Source organism: Bufo bufo, chromosome 3 (assembly GCF_905171765.1).
Source record: "Bufo bufo chromosome 3, aBufBuf1.1, whole genome shotgun sequence".
NCBI classification, from domain to species: Eukaryota; Metazoa; Chordata; class Amphibia; order Anura; family Bufonidae; genus Bufo; species Bufo bufo.
This window is the reverse complement of record NC_053391.1, coordinates 376256193-376282040: the sequence shown is the minus strand read 5'-3', so window position 1 is coordinate 376282040 and position 25848 is coordinate 376256193. Positions and strand designations below refer to the sequence as shown.

Below are 25848 nucleotides of genomic sequence, written 5' to 3'. Positions count from 1 at the left end.
TGCCTGATATAGCCTATTGGGATCTTTGATAATATTGACTCCCAAGTAATTGATCTGAGAATCAGCCCATATGAATGGGTATTCTTTTGATAGCTCAGATATGACTCTATTAGGGGTATTGATTCTCATAGCCTGACATTTGGAAAGGTTTATTTTAAAGTTAGACAATTGTTGAAAATGTATGTAATAAGGTAAGTATGGCAGGGAACGCCTCTACTGGATTGGACAGGAACAAAAGCATATCATCCGCAAACGCGGCAACAGTGTGAGATACAGGTCCTACCATTAGGCCTCTTATATGGTCATCTGTCTCATCGCCCTTAAAAATGTCTCTAGGCCAGTTAAAAAAGTATAGGCGATAGCGGGCACCCTTGTCTCGTTCCATTCAAGATTGGGAAAGGGGGAGAGTACTCCGTTGATCCTAAACCTGATTGTTCAGGCGATATCCGTTTTTGAAGGTAGGGGGCTATTCTACGGGCTAGTATTGTTGCCCAAAGTTTTATGTCTGTGTTTAAGAGCGAGATGGGCCTATAAGCTAGAGGGAATCTTCAGATCTTTACCGGCTTTAGGGAGGATAGTGATGTGAGCTTCCAGAGCTTGATGTGCAGGAGGAGCCCCTTTAAGAAGCGTGTTGAAATAGGTTGTCAATTGTGGTCCAAGGACATTGAAGAACTTTTTATAATACAGAATTGGGTGTTGTTTTAATGGCATCTTGGATCTCAGTTAAGATGACTAGTGATGTCCGGTTCATGAACGAATCGTTCATTTGAATCGATTCAGTTCAGTGAACCGGAGGAGTCGATTCATTTGAATGATCCGATCCGTTTGAAACGGCTCTCAGTCACAGCAGACGCTCAGCTCACCACCTCACGCTGGCAGCAGGTCAGGAGCCTGAGGGAGGGACTCGGGGGGAGTCAGTAATATGATCTTAGAGTGGAAGCTGCTTCTGCCAGCCCCTCCCCTCCCCGCCCACCAACCAATCACCGACCAGAGCTGAGGGGGCAAGGCAAGCACAGCACACTAGCAGCTCTGACTCGACTCCTCTCTGAGTACAGTACAGGGTCAGGGAGTCTAAATGAATCGAATGAGTCACAAGAATCTAAAGATCCGACTCAGTTAGTGACTCATTCGATTCATTGAGTTAAAAGAGCCGTGAGTCAGACTGTAGAACAGGTAGAGGCTGTCGGCTCTCGGCTCTTGTTGCAGCAGTGATAAGATTAAGGGACAGACAGGAGCAGAGAGATAAGAGAAGGGACAGATGACACACAGTTTAGATTACAGGTTGAATTAAATTAACCCTTTAGAATCAAATTGGCTTCTCAGGAGATATATATGACATATAGGCATCTCATTCAGTAGCTATATAACTAAGGGTGGGTTCACATCTGAATGAGATGCCTATATGTCATATATATCTCCTGAGAAGCCAATTTGATTCTAAAGGGTTAATTTAATTCAACCTGTAATCTAAACTGTGTGTCATCTGTCCCTTCTCTTATCTCTCTGCTCCTGTCTGTCCCTTAATCTTATCACTGCTGCAACAAGAGCCGAGAGCTGACAGCCTCTACCTGTTCTACAGTCTGACTCACGGCTCTTTTAACTCAATGAATCGAATGAGTCACTAACTGAGTCGGATCTTTAGATTCTTGTGACTCATTCGATTCATTTAGACTCCCTGACCCTGTACTACTCAGAGAGGAGTCGAGTCAGAGCTGCTAGTGTGCTGTGCTTGCCTTGCCCCCTCAGCTCTGGTCGGTGATTGGTTGGTGGGCGGGGAGGGGTGGGGCTGGCACTTGCGAGACTGTACTACTAAGAGGACTCGAGTCAGAGCTGCTACTGTGCTTGCCCCGCCCCCTCAGCTCTGGTCGGTGATTGGTTGGTGGGCGGGGAGGGGTGGGGCTGGCACTTGCGAGTCAGCTCAGCAGTCTGACTCACCAAGTGAACCGAAGATCCGATTCATGAATCGGTTCATTTGAATGAGCTGATTCAAATGAACTGATTCACCTAAAAGATCCGAACTTCCCATCACTAAAGGTGACTGGCGCTGTTAAAGTTTCACATTCCTCCTGTTTTAGTTGAGAAGAAACTGTCTCACGTCATCTAGCCTACTTGCAAATTCATTAGGTGTTTCATGTGGGCGAATATTGTAAAGGGACTGATAATGAGAGGTAAAGACTTTTGCTATCTCCTGTGTGGTATCTTTAATTGTACCTTCTTGGGTCTTTATCTTCTGAATGGGGGTTTGCTCATTACGTTTTTTGATAAGTGCTGTCATAATCTTATTACCTTTGTCCCCATGTGCATAGTATTTGTGTTTTATTTTGAGATAAGCCTGCGCTGCCTTAAAGTTTAGTAGCATTTTGAGTTCCACCCTCAGCTTCAATAAGGTCTCATGATACCTCAACGCCAGGGATTTCTTATGAGTGTGTTCTAAAGCTGCTATTTGGGACAGTAACGAAGATAAATGTGCCAAAAGTAGCTTTTTAAGATGTGAGCCTAAGGCTATGAGTTCCCCTCAGACGATCGCTTTATGGGCCTGCCATATACAGTACAGACCAAAAGTTTGGACATACCTTCTCATTCAAAGAGTTTTCTTTATTTTCATGACTATGAAAATTGTAGATTCACACTGAAGGCATCAAAACTATGAATTAACACATGTGGAATTATATACATAACAAACAAGTGTGAAACAACTGAAAATATGTCATATTCTAGGTTCTTCAAAGTAGCCACCTTTTGCTTTTTATTACTGTTTTGCACACTCGTGGCATTCTCTTGATGAGCTTCAAGAGGTAGTCCCCTGAAATGGTTTTTACTTCACAGGTGTGCCCTGTCAGGTTTAATAAGTGGGATTTCTTGCCTTATAAATGGGGTTGGGACCATCAGTTGCATTGAGGAGAAGTCAGGTGGATACACAGCTGATAGTCCTACTGAATAGACTGTTAGAATTTGTATTATGGCAAGAAAAAAGCAGCTAAGTAAAGAAAAACGAGTGGCCATCATTACTTTAAGAAATGAAGGTCAGTCAGTCAGCTGAAAAATTGGGAAAACTTTGAAAGTAAGGGCTATTTGACCATGAAGGAGAGTGATGGGGTGCTGCGCCAGATTACCTGGCCTCCACAGTCACCGGACCTGAACCCAATCGAGATGGTTTGGGGTGAGCTGGACCGCAGAGTGAAGGCAAAAGGGCCAACAAGTGCTAAGCATCTCTGGGAACTCCTTCAAGACTGTTGGAAGACCATTTCAGGGGACTACCTCTTGAAGCTCATCAAGAGAATGCCAAGAGTGTGCAGAGCAGTAATCAAAGCAAAAGGTGGCTACTTTGAAGAACCTAGAATATGACATATTTTCAGTTGTTTCACACTTGTTTGTTATGTATATAATTCCACATGTGTTAATTCATAGTTTTGATGCCTTCATAGTCATGAAAATAAAGAAAACTCTTTGAATGAGAAGGTGTGTCCAAACTTTTGGTCTGTACTGTATAAGTGGGGGTGGAATCAGATGTGGAGTTTATTTCAAAGTAATCATGAAGTTTCTTAGATAGGGCACTAATGTTAGAGGGCTAATAATGTGTGGTTGAGTCTCCAAGACTATTCTGTATATGGCACTTCTGGAAAACTCAATGAGAAGGAGACTGGGTCATGGTCAGATACTGTAATGCTATGAATGTCAGCACTTTGTGGTTGGAATAAATATTTATCCTGTATAAAGAAGTAGTCTAATCTTTGATAAGACTTGTGGGGGTTAGAATAAAAAGTATAGTCTCTCCTATCAGCATGCATTGACCTCCAGACATCATTCAAGCAAAGCTCACGTAGTCTTCCATGAATACTTTTAAGCACTTTATAAGAGATGGCCGATTTCCGAGACAAGGAATCTAACAGAGGGTTGAGGGTCAGGTTAAAATCTCCTATAAAAAGTAAACCGGAGGTAAATAATGAGATAGTATGCAATGTCTTTGGCAAACATTTGACAGTTTTGACATTAGGAGCATAAAGGTTGCATAGCGTAACCTCAACATTACCCAAAGTGCCTCTTAAAAGAAGATATCTCCCCTCAGGATTCGCCACCTCAGCTGTTAAGGAAAAAGGTACATTCTTAGACAAGCTCGGTACACATCCCTTCCTAAAATTTGTCTCTTGGAGCATAACAATATCCGCTTTAGCTTTTTTCAAGATTGGAAAAACTCGGCTCCTTTTAATTGGATCATTGCAGCCATGTACATTGAACGTGGCTAAGTTGAGTTTTATAGCAGCCATCTTTGTAATGCGCAAAATCGCATAAGTAGGTAATGTGTGCTCCAGGACCCGACATTTAAACATTATAGTGAACCCAGAATATAGATCATAAAAAAAGAACATAAAAAAACAGGCATGAAAAGTGAAAATGTGAAATTGGCATAGCCAATGACTCCAAATGGAGTCTCCGGTGGGGGGATTATCTCAGTAATCTGTGAAGCTTAATCTGCTAATGTCTCCATTGATTTAGCCTGGTGGGCAGGGATATAAGCAATGTAACTATCTAAATTAAGTGGCAGATATAACTAAACATACTGGTGTGTATAACCAACATATATATTACGCTTCAATGACCAAACATGAGGGCACTATAGCTGACCAACCGCTATGGTAAACAGACAGTATAAACCTTATAATCAGTCGTTGGCATCTCTAGGAGAGGTTCTCGTGCCTCTCGAATTTTTCTGCTTCCTAACAATTTACCAGAATGAGGGAGTTGGCAGTGGGGGTAAGTCCTCATCCTGCGATATGGGCATCCACGAGGGGACTTCCAACGGTGATAAGTTCAGAGTGGCCCACATTTGGTGAAGATCCTCAGGAGTACATATAGTGAAACGCCGGTTACCACAGGTAATGAGGAGGCCAAATGAAAAAAAGCCAGTGAAAAGGGATCCTTGCTGCTCGCAGTTGATCTGTAAGGGGTTTCAGGATCCGTCGCTTCTGGAGTGTTGATGAGGCAAGGTCCTGAAAAACTTGTAATTTAAAGCCATCCAGTGATACTTCGCCCAGTTCTCTGGTTTTATGCAATATGGCCTCAGTGTCACGGAAGCTTAAAATTCCACAGATTATGTCCCTGGGGTTCTCCGTAGGAGAAGGTTTAGGGTACAGAGCCCTGTGGACCCTTTCAACTGTTATTCTCTCTGCTCTTGCTTGACCTAACAGATTTTGAAATAAGGTCTGTATAATGGAGAGCAGGTCTTCTTTATCAGCAGCTTCTGGAAAGCCCCGGATTCTAATATTCCTTCTGCGGCTTCTGTTTTCCTGATCCTCCAGTAACATCAGTGAGGTATTGATGGCATTGCGGCATGCCCCTAAGGTGTTTCTGACTGCAGAATTAAATGTAATAATTGCCTCCTGAGACTGTTACAGAGTTTCAACTCTGTCGCCTATATGGCGGATATCTGACTTTATGGTCGCTAGGTCAGTTGCTATAGGGGCTAGTGCTTTTAATAATGCCCGATCAAAGTACTCGTCGTCACCTAGCTTCTCTATGTGCGGGCGCTCCTTCTCTATTCTCTTCGGTGCCATCTTGAGAGCGCGTGGACCAGCATGTGTCTGAGGCTTGCTCAGAAACTTCTCCATGTCGACGCAGACTTTTGCCAGGCTCTGTGTCTCAGGTGCGTCTTTGGGGCAATCTTTAGGTTGTACAACCTAAAGATTGCCTTTGGTTATTAATGGTCTGTTTTCAGCTTTTGGGGCATATAGTAAAAGTAATAGTAAAACATATACATGTGTCATATTTCTCTCAGACAAGATACGTCATTCAAAAATAATTGTGCTGTATGCATAGAAATTTGTATGCATAGTGAAACCTCTCCAAATATCACCTCTTTCAGAAGACCACCCCCTGGGACAAATTTCGGTTCCCTCTTCAGCTTGCAATACACATTTGATTAATGTTGGGCAAAACCACAGATTTTGGTGGGATTGGCCAATTGTCTCCTTGTATAAGGGCTTCCTGGATCTCGCCCAAAGGCATATATAAGGAGAATAAAGGATCAGGCAGTTTGATTTCAACATCACTGATCCCCATAGTCAACACACACACGCTTGGCCAAGGCTAACAAAAATGTGTATGGGGTCTGGGAGAAATAGCCAAATGAGCATTCTGCCAACAGCTTTCTAAATTGTATGGCCAGATTTAGATGCTGCACACTTATCATCTTCTTTAAGATGACCTACCTTTTAGAAGTTTGGGTGATCTTCTTAAAAAGGTTTAACTATGTGTTAATATATAGCTAACCAAAGGGGAGACAATATTCCAGTCTTTTGTAAAATTTCTGTGAGATATTATTTTTTTTATATAATACTCTAAACCAAAAAAATTTATACAATATTTTCTTTTATTTTTTTATAGGTTCCTATGATAGAAGTGTGACACTGCTGGAAGTATGTGGTAGCTGGCCAGAGAGCTTTGGTTTACGCCATATCTCTTCTATTGAAAGCACTGATGAGGGTCTCCGTGAACGGTTGGCCGATGCCATGTCTGAATCCCCAAACCGAGATGTGGTGGTATCAGGAACAGGTACAAAAAAGAGGTGTGATATGAGGTCCAACAATTCTTTTTTAAAACAAACTTGTCATTATTCATACTCCATTGTCGGTGTTCAACAGCAGTAGGTCCACATTTGTTTGCTTCATTTACTGGTGGATGGAATGACCATATTTTACAAATTGCCAAAAGTCAATATAATTGGGTGAAAGTGTGACCTAAGCAGAAATTTTTATGCACAGCACATCCTAAAAATAAAAGTACAACATGTGTAGAGCTCATGCATACAACTTAACACTAAATTACTATGCACATATCTTAAAATCGCCATAATTAGAAAGATCAAACACCTGGTTTTAACCTGGAAATTATTAAAAATTAACTACCTGTAAAATACAGGGATTACAGTTCTTGTAAAGTAAGTTCACCCCCAAAACCTATATATTTTAGGAAAACAATTGCTTTGATGGACTGTTGACAATCATGTCCACCTTTATTTAACTTTGTGACAAACAGAAATTATAAAAAAAAAATGCATCAAAATAAACAGTTTTAAACTATTTACACACAAAAAAGCTATTTAAAAATAATATATTAAGGTATGAAATCTCATATATGCCACAAGTGTATACAACAAGAGTTTTGGCTCTTAAAAACAAGGAAACAGACCCCATGCAACATTTGGCAGTCATCCACAAATGTGTTAAAAATATATACTGTACACAGCAAACAGCTGCCATGATACCAACATTTACAATTTCTGAGAACACACAGCATGCCTTGTATAAAAATACAACTTAATAATTAGTATGAATAACCAAATTCATAAACTTTGCATCAAACATTGATTATAAGCATAAAAATTAGATGAAAATTTTAATTTGCTGTTAAAATGTGTACACTAACAGAATCCGTTATTTGGCAAAAAAACTGTAAGATGTGAGTTCATACATACCACACCTGTCTACATTCAATGCTGCCTGTGTTAGAACAGGGATGCTCAACCTGCGGCCCTCCAGCTCTTGTAAAAATACAACACCCAGCATGCCCTTCTGTAGGCTGATAGCTGTAGGCTGTCTGGGAATGATGGGAGTTGTAGTTTTGCAACAGCTGGAGGGCCGTAGGTTGATCATGCCTGTGTTAGAAAAATGCAAAAACCATAGGTATACAGTACACCAATCAACATTTATGTGCAAATACTGGGAATTATATGGTATATCATTTTCCATTCCCCTATACAAAACTGTTATCCTAATTAAAAATGATACATTCCTAAACCTGATATAAAGCATTAACAAAGGGTGTAATGCAGATGCTTTATTTCTCACGTATCATGGACCGAACACCTGAACCTTCTGCAGTTCATCATAAAATAAGTTAGAGTGCCATAACTCTGGTTCTGATGAACTGGGGGAAGTCCGGGTGTTGCATCCATAATATGGGTACAAAAAAGCTCCTGTATTACACCCATAATTTATTTTTTTAAGTTTGGTAATTGAAAGTGATCATTTATCGCAACACTCATTGAGAGAGTCATTTTTTTTATTTATTGATAACAATCTTTTTCATCTTATATTAGATCTCTCCCTAATGATAATCATTATCACTATTACTACACTGTGTATTGGGTATCACTAGAGGATCTGTTTGCATATTTTACTCTAAAAATCGGTTGTGGACAGGGATCCGCACAGTCTAAAATGGAAACTTTATTTATAGTTGTAGTAGTCTTTGTGGTATGAATGTTTGGTGTGACTTAGTTGGCGCTGTGATCCAGATGCTGGTAAACCTCTGTGTCATGGTGTCACAAAAATGGCCTAATTAGGCATAGAGGGGTGTGTAGATAAGCAAGCGCTCATCTTCAAACAAGTTTTCTTTGAAAAAAGTCTCCCCACCCCATATGTGACAATCAGCAAATATGCTCTTTGATTGAAAGGAGAATTCATACCGTGTACAGAAGTCCATGTCCCTGTCCCTATCCCATTGGGGTCATGTGCAGTTATACAGAGAATTAAGAATTTCATTTCCCCCTCTTTTCCCTGGAACCTGTCAGCACATATCACATAACCCTACCCCCTCCTTCTCCACTCTGTCTCAGATTATAGCCAGCTGAAGGTAGGAAGGCTGCTTTAACCTGGAATATCTCAGGCTGCATGGCAGCTAGAGATGCAAGGTAGGTCTTGTTTCAAAGATAACAATCTAAGTGTGGCACTAGCTGCACTTTACTGTGTGAGATACAGCCCTTAGTGTAATGACCGGCGTCACGCAGAGGGAGGGAAATGGGAAGGCCCTGTCCAAGGGAGAGGGAAAGGTGGTGACCCCTGACTTACCTTGCGGCTGGCACCTGACTGCCCTGATGTCCCTAGACGGGTTCCTCACCCGTACGCCGATCACGTGCCTAAACCCTGGCTTTCCCTATGATGAGTCCTATGTAGTGAACGGGGCGGTGGGATCACTAGTCCGCACCACTGACACTAAGAGGAAAACACCAAGGAGAGGACAGACAAACATATGATCCCAGGTGGGCAACAACAGCAGACCACCAAGGCCCAACAGGGATCCGGAGGGTAACTTTCTGGAACAACAACCAGGGAACACAGCTACACAGCTCCAGTGGGTCAGTATAGAAGTCCAGGCAGGAAGCTCTATATCTGGCAACCAGAGAAGTGAGAGATGGGAATATAAGGAGGTTGGGATTGCTGGACAAGAAACAGCTGAGGAGGAGAAGCGACGGATCCCTGAGTGAGCCAAAAAGGATTGCAAGGCAAACCCAGAAAGCTACCATTAATAAACAGTACTGTCTTTAGACATAGAGCGCGCAGCCACCCGCTGCGACTTCCTGACCCCGGGTATAACGGAGTCAGGCGTGGCTCTTGACACCCTCGTGACAGTACCCCCCTCTCTACGAGGGGCCTCCGGACACTCAGGACTAGGTCTCTCAGGGTGAGAGGCATGAAAAGCCCGAACTAACCTGTCGGCGTTTACCTCAGACGCTGGAACCCACATTCTTTCCTCGGGACCGTAACCCCTCCAATGCACCAGATATTGAAGAGAGCGGCAGACCCGACGAGAATCAACAATTTTGGATATTTGAAACTCTAGATTACCATCCACAACAACAGGAGGAGGTGGTAGCGGTGACGGTTCTAGAGGAACATACTTCTTGAGTAACGACTTATGGAAGACGTTATGGATTTTAAAAGTCTGAGGTAGCTCCAGGCGAAAAGCCACGGGGTTAATGATGGCTACTATTTTGTAAGGGCCAATGAACCTAGGACCCAGTTTCCAAGAGGGAACCTTTAATTTAATATTCCTAGTAGACAACCACACATAGTCATTCACTCCTAGGTCCGGACCTGGCCACCGTCTCTTATCAGCCATGCATTTATATTTACCTCCCATATTTTTCAAATTAGCTTGCACTTTCTGCCATACAGAAGAGAGAGATGACGAAAACCGTTCCTCTTCGGGAACCCCAGAAGACCCCCCCTCTTTGAAAGTACAGAATTGGGGATGAAAACCATATGCACCAAGAAATGGTGACTTGCCAGTAGATTCCTGACGGCGATTATTTATGGCAAACTCGGCTAACGGTAAATATGATGACCACACCTCTTGGTTTTCAGACACAAAACATCTTAGATATGTCTCAAGGTTTTGGTTGGTACGCTCAGTCTGTCCATTCGACTGAGGCTGGAAAGCTGAGGAAAAGGACAAGTGTACCCCCAAACGGGAACAAAAAGCTTTCCAAAATTTAGAAATAAACTGGGTTCCCCGATCCGAAACAACATCGGAAGGGACCCCGTGAATCTTCACGATTTCACTGATGAATACCTGAGCAAGAGTCTTAGCATTAGGTAGTGCGGGTAACGCAATGAAGTGTACCATTTTGCTAAACCTGTCCACTACTACCAAGATAACTGTTTTACCCACAGACAAAGGTAAGTCAGTGATAAAATACATTGACAGATGTGTCCATGGCCTATTGGGAATGACAAGTGGCAATAAAGACCCTGCAGGACGTGTATGTGTCACGGAACCATGAACCAGACGTACAACAAGAGATAAGTGAAAATAGAAGGCTTTATTGAAAATAAAGCTGTAAAGCAAAAGTCCAAACGGATGGTGAAACCGAGCAGAGTCTTTGCGAAGCCAGAGGTCAGGAACCAGAAGGGTAGTCAGACGAAGCCAGGATCAGGAACCAGCAGGGTAGTCAGACGAAGCCAGGATCAGGAACCAGCAGGGTAGTCAGACGAAGCCAGGATCAGGAACCAGCAGGGTAGTCAGACGAAGCCAGGATCAGGAACCAGAAGCAGCAGCAGTCTTAGAAGCATGTGAACACAAGAGGACCAAGCAAGGAACTGAAGCCACAGACCTCCTATATATATGAGCTAGGCATCCAGCTCCTCCCAGGGGAAGGAGGAGCCGCAGGGTGGAAGGCTACAAGAAACCCAGGACCCAAGATGGCCGCCAGCACATGTCAAACGAAGGAGAGCAGCAAGCAGGTAAGACCATGACAGTACCTCCCCCTCAAGGGCCCCTCCTCCGCGGAGCACAAAACGGTTTCTGAGGGAAGCGTGCGTGGAAGGCTCGGAGCAAGGCAGGAGCATGGACATCTGCGGAGGGAACCCAGGAACGCTCCTCTGGACCATAACCACGCCAATGGACCAAAAACTGCAACCGACCGCGGACCAGGCGTGAGTCCAGGATATTGCTCACCTCATATTCCTCACGATTGCCCACTTGGACCGGACGAGGCCGAGGAACCGAGGAAGTGAAACGATTACACACCAGTGGCTTCAACAGGGAGACATGAAACACGTTGGAGATCCGCATGCCAGGAGGAAGCGCAAGGGCATAGGCTACCGGGTTTACCCTGCGAAGCACTCGGAAGGGACCAACAAAGCGAGGCGCCAGCTTGGGAGTGGGCACTCGAAGGTTGAGGTTGCGGGTGGACAACCATACACGGTCTCCGACCTGGTAGGAAGGAGCAGGCGCTCGTCTGCGATCAGCCTGGAATCTCTGGCGCTGCGCAGAGACCTCAAGGGACTTCTGGATCTGTACCCAAGAAGCACGTAGGACGGAAAGGTGATCCTCCACAGCCGGAATATCCTGGGGAGAGAATACCTCCGGTAACACGGCAGGTTGGAACCCATAATTGGCCATGAAGGGAGACGTCCCAGAGGAAGAGTTCACCGCCGTGTTCCTGGCAAACTCAGCCCAAGGCAGGAGGTCAACCCAATTGTCTTGGTGATCGGAGACATAGCAACGAAGGAATTGCTCCAAGGCCTGATTGGATCGTTCTGTGGCCCCATTGGACTGAGGGTGGTAGGCCGAGGAGAAGGAGAGATGAATCCCCAACTGGGAGCAAAAGGCGCGCCAGAACCTGGACACAAACTGACTCCCCCGATCCGACACAATCTCCTTAGGCAAACCGTGCAACCGGAAGACCTCCCTGGCAAAAATCGTGGCCAACTCTTGTGCAGAGGGTAACTTCTTGAGAGGAACACAGTGACACATTTTGGAAAACCGATCCACAATCATGAGAATGACCGTATGGCCTCGGGATGCAGGGAGGTCCACAATGAAATCCATCCCCAGGTGTGACCATGGGCGCTCCCCGGTGGCTATGGGTTGCAGAAGGCCCAACGGAAGGTGCCGAGGGGACTTACTCTGGGCACAAACGGAGCATGCCGCTACATATGCGGCGATGTCGGAACGTAGGGAAGGCCACCAGAACAGACGTGAAACAGCCCAGGACAGCTGATTCTTTCCAGGATGCCCCGCGGTCTTGGAGTTATGGTAGGTTCGCAACAACCGAGTGCGCAACTCCTCAGGCACAAAACATCTGCCGTTGGGTCTCCCAGAGGGAGCACCAGATTGAGCCGCCAAAATCTGCTCACCCAGGGGAGAGGTCAGGCTGGTGCGAATGGCGGCCAGGATCTGATTCGGAGGTATGACCGAAGTCGGAATCGACTCCTCCCTGGACAGCTCGGAGTACTGCCGTGATAAGGCATCCGCCCTGATGTTCTTGGAACCGGGTAGGTAGGAGACCACGTAATTAAAACGTGACAAGAACAGAGCCCATCTGGCCTGACGTGGTGTCAATCTCTTGGCCTCAGAAAGGTAGGTCAGATTCTTGTGGTCCGTCAGGATGAGAACCGGAACCACCGAACCCTCGAGCAAGTGCCTCCATTCTTTAAGGGCCTGCACGATGGCCAATAACTCCCTGTCACCAATCTGATAGTTGCACTCCGCGGAAGACAGTTTCCGGGAGTAAAACCCACAAGGAAGCAGAGGACCCTCTGGTGTTCTACGCTGAGACAGAAGGGCGCCTACTCCCGTCTCAGACGCGTCCACCTCGAGGACAAAGGGCAACCCAGGGTTGGGATGCGACAGAATCGGAGCCGACACAAAGGCGGACTTTAGGGCCTCAAAAGCTCGGATGGCCTCGAGCGGCCAGACCTGGGAATTACTGCCCTTCCTGGTCAGATCCGTGAGAGGCTTGGCCAGCATGGAAAAGTCCCTGATGAACTTCCGATAATAATTGGCGAAGCCCAAAAAGCGCTGCAGGGAACGAAGACCACTGGGCTGGGGCCACTGTAAGACAGCCGAAACCTTCTCAGGATCCATGGAGAACCCCTCAGCGGAAATGATGTAACCTAAGAAGGTTACCTGGGATCGGTGAAATTCGCATTTCTCAAGCTTACCGAACAGCTTGTTCTCTCGTAACCGTTGCAACACTCGTCTGACATCCAGAATGTGGGCCTCCATGGATTCAGAATATACCAAGATGTCATCCAAATAGACTACCACACACTGCTGCAACAGGTCACGGAAAACATCGTTGATGAATTCCTGAAAGACTGCGGGCGCATTGCACAACCCAAAGGGCATAACCAAGGATTCGTAATGACCGGTCCTGGTGTTAAACGCGGTCTTCCACTCATCGCCCGCCTTGATCCTTACCAGGTTATATGCCGTCCTCAGGTCGAGTTTGGTAAAGACCGTGGCCCCTTTAAGGCGATCGAACAGCTCGGAAATCAAGGGTATCGGGTAAGCGTTCTTGATCGTGATGCGATTGAGACCCCTGTAATCGATGCAAGGCCTCAACTCACCGCCCTTCTTTTTCACAAAGAAAAATCCAGCCCCTGCCGGGGACGAAGATTTGCGAATGTGTCCGCGTGAAAGCGCCTCCCTCACGTACTCCTCCATGGCCTCATTCTCCGCTACCGACAGTGGATAGACTTTGCCACGAGGAGGAACGGCACCAGATTGTAACTCTATGGCACAATCGTATGGGCGGTGCGGAGGTAGGGCAACCGCGCGCACCTTATCGAATACATCCCGGTACTCCTCGTATTCAGGAGGCAACAGAGAGTCCGAGGAAGTACACAGCAACTTGACAGACCCATGGATGCAACTAGCCCCACACTGCGGTGACCACGAGAGGATCTCGACCGATCTCCAATCGAAAGTCGGATTATGCTTCTGGAGCCAGGGGTACCCCAAGACCACCGAGTAGTGTGGAGACGAAATAACCTGGAGGCAGACCGACTCTCTGTGAACGGCACCAATGGCTATCCCCACTGGAAGGGTCTCATGAGTCACGTGTGGCGGCAGAAGGGGTCTGCCGTCTATCGCCTCAAGAGCCAGTGGGGAACCTCGAGCCTGCAGAGGAATGGAATTGGCGGCAGCGAACACACTATCAATGAACAAACCACCAGCACCAGAGTCCACCAACGCCTGGGTCGTCACCGAGCCCCCGACCCAGGAGAGGACAACAGTGATCAGTGGTTTGTCAACACGGGAAACCGGGGACGAGGAGACTCCACCCAAGATCTGCCCCCGACAGGATCTCAGGGTACGAGCGTTTCCCGGACGGTTCGGACATGCCAACCGAAAATGCCCACCGAGACCACAGTACATGCATCGGCCCTCGCGTCTCCGGAGTGCCCTCTCCCCCTCGGACAGGCGAGCAAACCCCAGCTGCATGGGTTCACCCCCAGACAAGTCATCCCCAGGAGGCGTGGGAGGAGAGGGAGGCACGGGTGGGACAGCAAACGTAGGCACCAATCTGTTAGAAGGCCTCCGCAGGTTCTCCTTAAAGGAAGGTCTCTCCCTGAGTCTGGTGTCAATCAAAATCAGGAAAGAAATAAGAGACTCGAGCTCAACTGGTAGGTCCTTAGCTGCAACCTCATCCTTCAAGGCATCCGAGAGACCATGAGAGAAAGCAGCGACCAGAGCCTCATTATTCCAGCCCACCTCTGCTGCCAGGGTACGAAACTCAATGGCGTATTCAGCTACGGATCGTGAACCCTGTCTGATGGACATAAGGAGCTTCGCAGCAGAGGCAGCACGAGCCGGCACATCGAATACCTTCCGAAGAGAAGCAACAAAACCGGAAAACTCGGCAACCACCGGATTGTTGTTCTCCCATAAAGGGCTGGCCCAGGCCAAGGCCTTGTCCGAGAGCAGCGAGATCAAGAAGCCCACCTTTGATCTCTCAGTAGGAAAGGCATGTGGCAGCAACTCGAAATAAATGCCCACCTGGTTAAGGAAACCTCGGCACTGAGTTGGCTCTCCCCCAAAGCGCCGTGGAAGAGGGGCAGAACCGGTCATACCCCGAAACACCGCAGGCGCAACAACAGGTGTCGGGGTAGACTCTGGCGCAACAACCGGAGCGGCAGTAGGAGCGAGCCCAGGAGCGACAACCGACCCATCGGCAACGGGAGCGAAATGAGCCGTGCGTTCAAGCAGGGTTTGCAACGCCACAGCGAACCGACCCAACAGGTGATCCTGCTGATCAAGTCTGGCAACCAGCGTGGGTAGCGAGGATGGCCCTGTACCGTCAGAATTCATGGCTTGGTCCTAATGTCACGGAACCATGAACCAGACGTACAACAAGAGATAAGTGAAAATAGAAGGCTTTATTGAAAATAAAGCTGTAAAGCAAAAGTCCAAACGGATGGTGAAACCGAGCAGAGTCTTTGCGAAGCCAGAGGTCAGGAACCAGAAGGGTAGTCAGACGAAGCCAGGATCAGGAACCAGCAGGGTAGTCAGACGAAGCCAGGATCAGGAACCAGCAGGGTAGTCAGACGAAGCCAGGATCAGGAACCAGCAGGGTAGTCAGACGAAGCCAGGATCAGGAACCAGAAGCAGCAGCAGTCTTAGAAGCATGTGAACACAAGAGGACCAAGCAAGGAACTGAAGCCACAGACCTCCTATATATATGAGCTAGGCATCCAGCTCCTCCCAGGGGAAGGAGGAGCCGCAGGGTGGAAGGCTACAAGAAACCCAGGACCCAAGATGGCCGCCAGCACATGTCAAACGAAGGAGAGCAGCAAGCAGGTAAGACCATGACAGTATGTACTTTCGCGCGCGCACAAGTAGAACAGGAAGACACAAAATCCATTACATCCTGACGCAACCTTGGCCACCAAAAACGACGAGACAATAGCTCCAAGGTTGCTTTACTACAAGTGCCGAATTATGATGTTCCTTTAATAATTCGAGACGCAGGTTTAACGGTACAAACTATTTCTCTGAGGGGCAAGAGACCGGGGCGTCCCCCTGGGCCTCTAACACCTTCCCCTCCAGAACAGAGTGTACAGCAGAGACAACCACTCCTCTTTGTAGAATGGGTACCGGATCACTCACATTACCCCCTCCAGGGAAACAACGAGATAGTGCATCTGCCTTGGTATTTTTTGTCCCAGGACGATAGGTAATCACAAAGTTAAACCTGGTAAAAAATAGCAACCACCTAGCTTGTCTAGGGGTGAGACGCTTAGCTGATTCGAGGTACAGAAGGTTTTTGTGGTCCGTAATCACAGTGACGGGGTGGATTGCCTCCTCTAAAAAGTGACTCCATTCTTCAAACGCTAGTTTAATAGCTAATAGTTCCCTATTGCCAATATCATAGTTCTTCTCTGCTGCAGATAGTTTTTTAGAAAAGAACGCACAAGGACGCCATTTGCCAGGAGACGGACCCTGAGACAGCACAGCCCCCACTCCCACCTCTGACGCATCTACTTCAACAATAAAAGGCTGGGAGACATCAGGTTGGATTAGTACAGGTGCCGAGGTAAACCTCTCTTTTAGAGAGGAAAAAGCAATTTTAGCGGCGTCAGACCATTTAGAAAAATCAGTCCCCTTCCTAGTCATGTCAGTAAGGGGTTTTACAATCACTGAATAATTTTTAATGAACTTTCTATAGAAATTTGCGAAGCCCAAGAACCGTTGCAGTGCTTTGAGGTTCTCAGGAAGATCCCAATCTAAAATTGCCTGGACCTTCCTAGGATCCATACGGAAACCTGAAGCAGATAATAAATAACCTAGGAACTGTATTTCCTGAACGGCGAAGACACACTTTTAAATTTTAGCATATAATTTATTCGTCCGTAGGACCTGCAGTACCTGTCTGACATGCACCTCATGTGTTTTCAGATCAGACGAATAAATTAAAATATCATCTAGTTATATCACCACAAACCTGCCGATAAGATGACTAAAAATGTCATTAACGAAATGTTGGAAGACAGCAGGAGCATTGGTCAGACCGAAAGGCATGACTAGATTTTCATAATGCCCCTCAGGGGTGTTAAAAGCTGTCTTCCACTCATCCCCTTCCTTGATACGAATCAGATTGTAGGCCCCCCTAAGATCAAGTTTGGAGAACCACCTAGCACCCGCAATCTGATTAAACAGGTCAGGAATGAGAGGAAGAGGGTATGGGTCTCGGATGGTTATCCGGTTTAGTTCGCGAAAATCTAGGCAAGGATGCAGGCCCCCATCTTTCTTTTTAACGAAGAAAAACCCTGCAGCCACGGGTGAAGAAGAGGGTCTGATGTGTCCCTTAGCCAAGCTCTCGGAGATATAATCTTTCATGGCTTGTCTCTCTGGACCCGAAAGATTATATAACCTGGTCTTGGGTAATTTTGCACCGGGAATGAGGTTAACCGGGCAATCATAAGGACGGTGAGGTGGTAACTTCTGACAATCCTTTTCAGAAAAAACGTCCTCAAAGTCCGAAACAAATGTAGGTAGGGTAGCTATGGAGGCGACTAAGCAATTGCTAATTAAGCAATTTTCTCTGCACTGCTCACTCCACTCCAATATCTCCCTGGCCTGCCAATCCACCACTGGATTGTGCGCTACCAACCAGGGAAGACCCAACACCACCGGAGTGGGGAGCCCCTCCAGAACATAACATGAAAGCAACTCGTTATGGTGGTCCTTTACCCGAAGGTGTAAGTTATGGACAATGTGAGTGAGGTTTCTCTGAGACAGAGGAGCAGAATCAATAGCGAATATGGGAATAGGTCTCTGTAGCGGACAGAGAGACAAACCCATAGTGTGGGCAAAATGGGCATCTATTAAATTTACTCCTGCTCCACTGTCTAGGAAAAAAGAAATAGTCTCCGTCTTAACGCCAAAAAAACAACCGCTGGCAACACAAATTGTGATGTTCGTATGGAGGAAACGTATACCCCCCGGCTGACATCCTCCACACAGCCTGGGGTTAGTAGTTTTCCGACGGTCTTTTGTTTTTTGAGAAAGGAAGGACAGACATTAATAAAATGACCCTTCTCCCCACAGAAAAAACAAACCCCATGCCTACGGCGAGCCTCAGGAGGACGGACCTGACGAGTAGTTCCTCCTAGCTGCATAGGCTCGTCTAAGTCCGTACAGACTAACTGCTGCTTGGGAGGGATTACCAGTTGCTCCGGATTTTTCAATCTGTCCCTAAGACGTCTATCTATCCTGATAGAAAGGGACATAACCGCATCAAGGGAAAAGGGAGTCTCATATAGCGCAAGCGCATCCTTAATCCTTTCGGATAACCCAGAGCAGAACTGACTCCTGAGAGCCGGGTCGTTCCACTGGGTATCCGTAGCCCACCTACGGAACTCTGAGCAATACTCCTCTACTGGCCGCTCTCCCTGTAGGAGTCTCCGTAACTTTGATTCAGCCAGTGCGATTCGGTCAGGGTCATCATATATGAGACCCAAGGCCCCAAAAAATTCATCCACTGACCGGAGAGCCTGGGAATCAGTGGGTAAAGAGAACGCCCAGGATTGCGGGTCCCCCTGAAGCAGGGAAATAACAACCCCCACCCTCTGTTCTTCATTACCAGAGGAGTAAGGGCGCAGTTTAAAATATAATTTACAGGCCTCACGGAACATCACAAATTTGTCCCTTCCCCCAGAAAATCTGTCAGGAAGAGCAACCTTGGGTTCCGCAACAACCTGGTTACCTGTAGCAACCGCTGGGCTTGCGGTCTGTTGCAATTGCTGCTGTTGCTGGAGGACCGACGCCTTTAATCCTGCCACCTCCAAAGACAGGCCTTGAAGTTGCTTTGACAAAGCAGCAATTGGATCCATACTGGATTCTAAGTAGGTAGAAAGAAAAAGTTTTTTTTTTTTTTTTTTTCACCTACACAAAATAAGGGCCAGATATAATGTAATGACCGGCGTCACGCAGAGGGAGGGAAATGGGAAGGCCCTGTCCAAGGGAGAGGGAAAGGTGGTGACCCCTGACTCACCTTGCGGCTGGCACCTGACTGCCCTGACGTCCCTAGACGGGTTCCTCACCCGTACGCCGATCACGTGCCTAAACCCTGGCTTTCCCTAAGATGAGCCCTATGTAGTGAACGGGGCGGTGGGATCACTAGTCCGCACCACTGACACTAAGAGGAAAACACCAAGGAGAGGACAGACAATACAGACAAACATATAATCCCAGGTGGGCGACAACAGCAGACCACCAAGGCCCAACAGGGATCCGGAGGGTAACTTTCTGGAACAACAACCAGGGAACACAGCTACACAGCTCCAGTGGGTCAGTATAGAAGTCCAGGCAGGAAGTTCTATATCTGGCAACCAGAGAAGTGAGAGATGGGAATATAAGAAGGTTTGGATTGCTGGACAAGAAACAGCTGAGGAGGAGAAGCGACGGATCCCTGAGTGAGCCAAAAAGGATTGCAAGGCAAACCCAGAAAGCTACCATTAATAAACAGTACTGTCTTTAGACATAGAGCGCGCAGCCACCCGCTGCGACTTCCTGACCCCGGGTATAACGGAGTCAGGCGTGGCTCTTGACACCCTCGTGACACTTAGAAATTCTGCTGGGAGTGAGGGCTGCAAGGGAAAACAGACTGATGTGACTAGCAGCAATCTCTGTACACCACTGTGGAATATGTCAATGCTATATAAATAACAAATAAATTATTGTCCTTTACTTTTGGCTGTTCATAGGACAGTTTTTTGTCCTATACTAAGGCCTTGTTTACACTGTGGGTGGTGGAGCATAGAACCACTACAGTTACTTGTGGTCTGGGGAACTTGGGCAGTACATGGGCGTTTATTCATTTGAATACTTACTTTACCCCCAACAGCCAGGAGGGAACCAGAGATTCATTTGGCAATAAAAGTTGATGGCTGGGGACTAATGAAGGCAGACCTGCGTTAATCTACTGATCAGCAGGTGGACATAAATATAGAAAGGAGTTGACATGTTGAGATAGCGCATTTAAGGGGTTTTATAGGATTTATTTCTATCTATTATGAGGACTTTCCCTTAAACAAAAGAAACACAAAGAAATCTATAGATTGTGTATAGATTTAATCCAAGTGATAGCTAAAAACTGGATGCTAAATTGTAAGAAAACAAATTCAACGGTGAGCTCTCCTTATTATCTTGTCTACAGACGCAGATGCATTGTGCATTTCCTGAAACCTTCCTAGCTCTTTAGTCCCAACATAATCCATCTTTGTAATGTTCAATTATATAGATAAAAAATCTCATTTATTTCCATAGATCTAATAAAGTGACCTCCTCACAAGAGGTTAAGAGATGTTACAGACACTTATATATGTTGTGTTTCACAATAATTGTAGAGAAACTTGCTCTCTCTTGGTCGGATAACAATTGTAAGATAATAGCATTGTAAAACTTTTTATTGTAAAATAATTCATAGAGCATTGGCTCTCATTATTTTAATCAGATTTTGCACCCCCTTTTTCATGTGGATAGAAAACATTCTAATATGACTGTTAAGTTTAGGACTGTTTTGACGTCATCAGGAACAACCAGGGTTTGTCCCCTCCATGTTGTCATAGTAGTAAAGTAATATATTGTCCAGTGTCATATGACTGTCATAGTATTAGTACACTATGATTATTCTCACCATGTACCATTTTGAGAAGTAAAGAGGCCTATGTTTCTGAAAGTTTAGTTGAAATCCCTTTTAATTATAACCTCTTAAAGAGGACCTGTCACCGCTCCTGACATGTCAATTTTAATAGCTACATGTGTTCCTCATGTAATAACAATTCTTGGGCATCTAGTCTTATGACTCTATGTTGTGCCATTCCTTTATTATTTCTTCTAGAAGTTATATATGAATTGCTATTAGCCTTCAGTAAGGGTACAGAGGGGAGGTAACAAGTTGAGGGTGTATCCCTGCACAGACTTACTCTATCCAATCAGTGCTTCCATTTTCAGACTGTGCAGGTACACACCCGCAACTGATTACCAACTTACCACCCTTCTGTACCCTTACTGAAGGCTAATAGCAATTGTTATTACATGGGGAAAGCATGAAGCTATTAAAACAGACATGTCAGGAGTGGTGAAAGGTCCTCTTTAAGTATCCAGCGGGGCACAGCATTTTCTATATTTTCAATCACCACATTTTTAGAACCATACCTTTTTTTATGACATTGCCTTGTGAAACACACAGTCCTACCTCAGATATACCCTAACAGAGATTTCCCCAGGACAGCTATGGCCATCTTTGTAAGGACCAGCCTTTTCCATTAAAAATGTTAGCCCTGGGGATTGCTATCATCGAGGATGGCAGTCAGGGGGCAGTGGGAGTCCCCATCACTTATGGCACCGCAATCATTACTGATCTCACAGCTAAACAGCAAGAATATCAATTGTCTTGTATCCTCACTCTTTTCATTGCCAGACACAATCACCCACCTCCACAGCTGGAGGTGCTGTGCCCACTTCATCACAAGACCATAAACATCTGGCATACCATGTACGACTAGGACAACCACATGTGCCATGTATTGAAAAAGATATACCTGAGGCGTGCATTTATGCCACAGGATGGGAAGATGTAATTTGTCAGGTTTATGGGTATATTTTTGATGTGATAATGGGTAACATAAGCAAACTGATTGACACCAATAAACTCACTTTGTAATCAATGTAAAAAAAAAAGTTTTTCTATCATTTTCAGTAAAATTTACAAAAAACAATATCATAGAAAACAAATACTAGTTTGCATTGCTAAACATTGTAATTTTCTTTATAATAGTTATTTCCAATGTTTTTCAATGATACAGAAAGGAACAGAAGTATTTGAAAAACCCTGTGATTTTGAAAGTTCTCCCACTTAGAAATCATGGAGGGGTCTGAAATTCACATTGTAGGTGCATTCCCACTATGAGAGACAGAATTTTTTTTTTTAAATCAGGAAATCACATTGTATGATTTTGAAAGAATGTATTTGTCTTGAACTGCTGAACATAAGTATTTGAACACCTGAGAAACAGCAAGAATTCTGTCTATTAAAGACCTGTTACTGTGCCTTTAAAAAGTCCACCTCTACTCATTAATCTAACTCTTTTAAAGACCCCTGTCCACCCCACAGTCAGTCAGATGCCAACTACTACCATGGGCAAGACCTAAGAGCTGTCAAAAGACACCAGATACAAAATTGTGGACCTCCACAAGGCTGGAAAGGGCTACGGGGCAATTGCCAAGCAGCTTGGTGAAAATAGATCAACTGTTGGAGCAATTGTTAGAAAATGGAAGAGGCTAAAGACGACTGTCAGTTTCCCTCGGACTGGGGCTCCATGCAAGATCTCACCTCGTGGGGTGTCGCTGATGATAAGAAAGGTGAGGAATCAGCCCAGAACTACAAGGGAGGAGCTGGTCAATGACATGAAGAGAGCTGGGACCACAGTTTCAAAGTCAATATCGGTAGAACACTACGCCGTCATGGTTTCAAATCATGCATTGCACGGAAGGTTCCCCTGCTCAAGTCATCACATGTCCAGGCCCATCTGAAGTTTGCCAATGACCATCTGTATGATCCAGAGGAGGCATGAGAGAAAGTCATGTGGTCAGATGAGACCAAAGTAGAACTTTTTGGTCTAAACTTCACACATGTTTGGAGGAAAAAGAAGGATGAGTTGCATCCCAAGAACACCATCCCTACTGTGAAGCATGGGGGGTGGTAACATCATGCTTTGAGGGTGCTTTTCTGCGAAGGGGACAGGATGACTGCACTGTATTAAGGAGAGGATGAATGGGGCCATTTATTGTGAGATTTTGAGCAACAACCTCCTTCCCTCAGTCAGAGCATTGAAGATGGGTAGTGGCTGGGTCTTCTAACATGACAATGACCTGAAGCACACAGCCAGGATAACCAAGGAGTGGCTCCGTAAGAAGCATAGCAAGGTTCTGGAGTGGCCTAGCCAGTCTCCAGACCTAAATCCAATAGAACATCTTTGGAGGGAGCTGGAACTCCGTGTTGCTCAGCGACAGCCCCGAAACCTGACAGATCAAGAGGAGATCTGTGTGGAGGAGTGGGCCAAAATCCCTGTTGCAGTGTGTGCAAACCTGTTCAAGAACTACAGGAAACGTTTGACCTCTATAATTGCAAACAAAGGCTTCTGTACCAAATATTAACACAGATTTTCTCAGGTATTCAAATACTTATGTTCAGCAGTGCAAGACAAATAAATTCTTTAAAAATCATACAATGTGATTTCCTGATTTTGTCTCTCAGAGTGGGAATGCACCTAAAATGTGAATTTCAGACCCCTACATGAGTTCTAAGTGGGAGAAATCGCAGGGTGTTCAAATACTTCTGTTCCTCACTGTATATGTGTTTCTCATCATCCAACTGTGCCCAGAATTTACTGTCTAAATTGAAAATGATGTAACTTGATGCTATGCTATTTGAATTGCTTCTGAACTCTATTTTAATATCAGATTGGATTTTATTTTAATACTATTGGCTTTGATTAACATCCTCTCAGCGATACACATATTTTCATGTATTATAACACCTTCACAGGAAAAAGAAAATTAGCCATTTATGTCAGGGCTGTTCAATTATGAGAATGAGCACATCTAGGCTCATCTAATAGTTTGGTGTTGTGTTCTTTAATGCTGTCAAGACAGATGGAGGTTTCCAGAGTTCTATGGAAAGTTGCCAGTTACACCACCCTGATCTTGAGCATCTTTAATAGATGCTGGAAACACGATTGCAAATTATGAAAATCATTGCTGCTTTAGGCTAGCAGCGCACGGTTGTCGGTAGACTTGCAGAAATCCCGCACAAACTTCCATGCAGATTTCTGCACCAAATCTTCATCAAAATCCGCATGAGTTAATTGCAGATCTTGTTACGGATTTGATGAAGTTTTACCGCACAAACTTCCATGCAGATTTCTGCACCAAATCTTCATCAAAATCAGCATGAGTTAATTGCAGATTTTGTTACGGATTTGATGAAGTTTTTCCGCAGATCTCACCCTTACTCTAAAAAAAGGTTGAAATCTGCATAAAAAAAAAACCGCACAAACAATTGACATGCTGCGGATTTCAAAGTCCGCACAGAAGGTCAATTGCCGCATGGATGAAAAAAGCACAATGTAGATTTTTGAAATCTCACACTTTGCTGGTACTTAATTACTCGGCAGTTTTTCCGCACAAAACAACTGCGTGCAATCCACAATGTGTGCAGATGGCCTTAAAGAGGTTTCTTCACTTCAGCAAGTGGCATTTATCATGTATAGAAAGTTAATACAAAACACTTACTAATGTACTGTGATTGTCCATATTGTTTGCTTTGCTAACTGGATTAATTTTTCCATCACATTATACACTTCTCGTTTCCATAGTTACAACCACCCTGCAAAAAAATCAGCAATGGCCAATGCTTGCACAGTATAGAAAAAAGCACCAGCCTCTCTGGTGGCCGGGATCACGGGAGCTCACGTAAGCTAGCGTTTTTTCCTATGGTTTGGAAGCACGACCACCGCCGCAGGGTGGATGTAACCATGGAAAACGAGAAGTGTATAATGTGATGGAAAAATGCATGAAGCCAGCAAAGGAGGCAATATGGACAATACCAATACATTAGTAAGTGCCTTGTATTAACTTTATCTACATAATAAATGCTATTTGCTGAAGTGTGGCAATCCTTTAAGGCTTATGTTGTAATTAATATTTAACATCAAACTTTTTAGCCTATCTATATCTACCCATGTCTATAGTCTGTCATTATTAAATTAAGCATAGCCTGACTAGATCTCCAAAGCTATGTAATGGACAGATTTATAATGTGTTGTGTAAGCATGTGTGAAAGTCACCATGTGAATAGGTTTGGCATAGAGGATGTGCTGGCAGGGAAATACTTGACATGATTTAGGAAGGCTAGATGTTTCTGCCTTCATTATTTTGTTAGCTTGTGTTTGATGGTGTGCCAGAACCCATTGTCTTTATTACTGTCTTTTTTCTTTCAATGGTGAAAACTATGCAATTGCCTTTGTTGTTCATTTGTATTTCATATTTGTAATTAGCTTTTTATGATGTTTTGTTGGATATGTCAGACGGGTGTTGCAATAATATGCTTCCTACACCTCTCTGACTATAAATGTGTCTCCATGCTTCCATCAATTATAATGATTGTGTGAAGTCTAGGACTGGAAAGCACTTGGATGCATTCCACAAAAACAGCAACACCATTACAGTATGTGTTGATGAGATATTACCATCCTTACAGTAAAGAAAATGTGTCCCCAAAATATTTTGACTCATCATTAAGATAGTTGGCATAATGTAGTTGAAGTGTTTAAAGGGGTTATCCCATGGCTAATGAAAAAAATAAATCAGACATGATATAGTACATGACAATCTCTTTCTAACAAAGCTAGAACCAGCTCTCTCACTGTAACTGTCCCAGGTCCAAACAGTAGATATGGCTAGGGGCAGTTGAAGGTTGGAACTGAGCATGTGTGTCCTCAGTAAGGTGGACAGAAAAATGAGGGAAAGAACAAAAAGCAGATGGCACTATACAGATGCATTTTATTAATTAGCTCACTCTCTATACTACAATTTTTTTTATATATAATATAATTACGAAGGTTTTCTGATCCAGGTGCTGGTTTGAAACGTGTAGAATATTTTTCATGAGACAACCCCTTTAACCCCTTAGGGACGCATGACGTACCGGTATGGCATGTTTCCCGAGTCCTTAAAGACCCATGACGTACCGGTACGTCATGGGTTTAAACCGCG

At 45.0% G+C, this 25848-nt stretch overlaps 1 protein-coding gene across 1 annotated transcript in view; it reads left to right on the top strand.

The window, feature by feature from the left end:
• BCAS3 (BCAS3 microtubule associated cell migration factor) overlaps nucleotides 1–25848 on the top strand; it is a 1315291-nt gene that overhangs the window by 1228240 nt on the left and 61203 nt on the right. The window contains exon 25 of the mRNA XM_040424689.1: nucleotides 6382–6549. Coding sequence (XP_040280623.1) covers nucleotides 6382–6549 — 168 coding nt within the window. The remainder of the gene's footprint in view (nucleotides 1–6381; nucleotides 6550–25848) is intronic.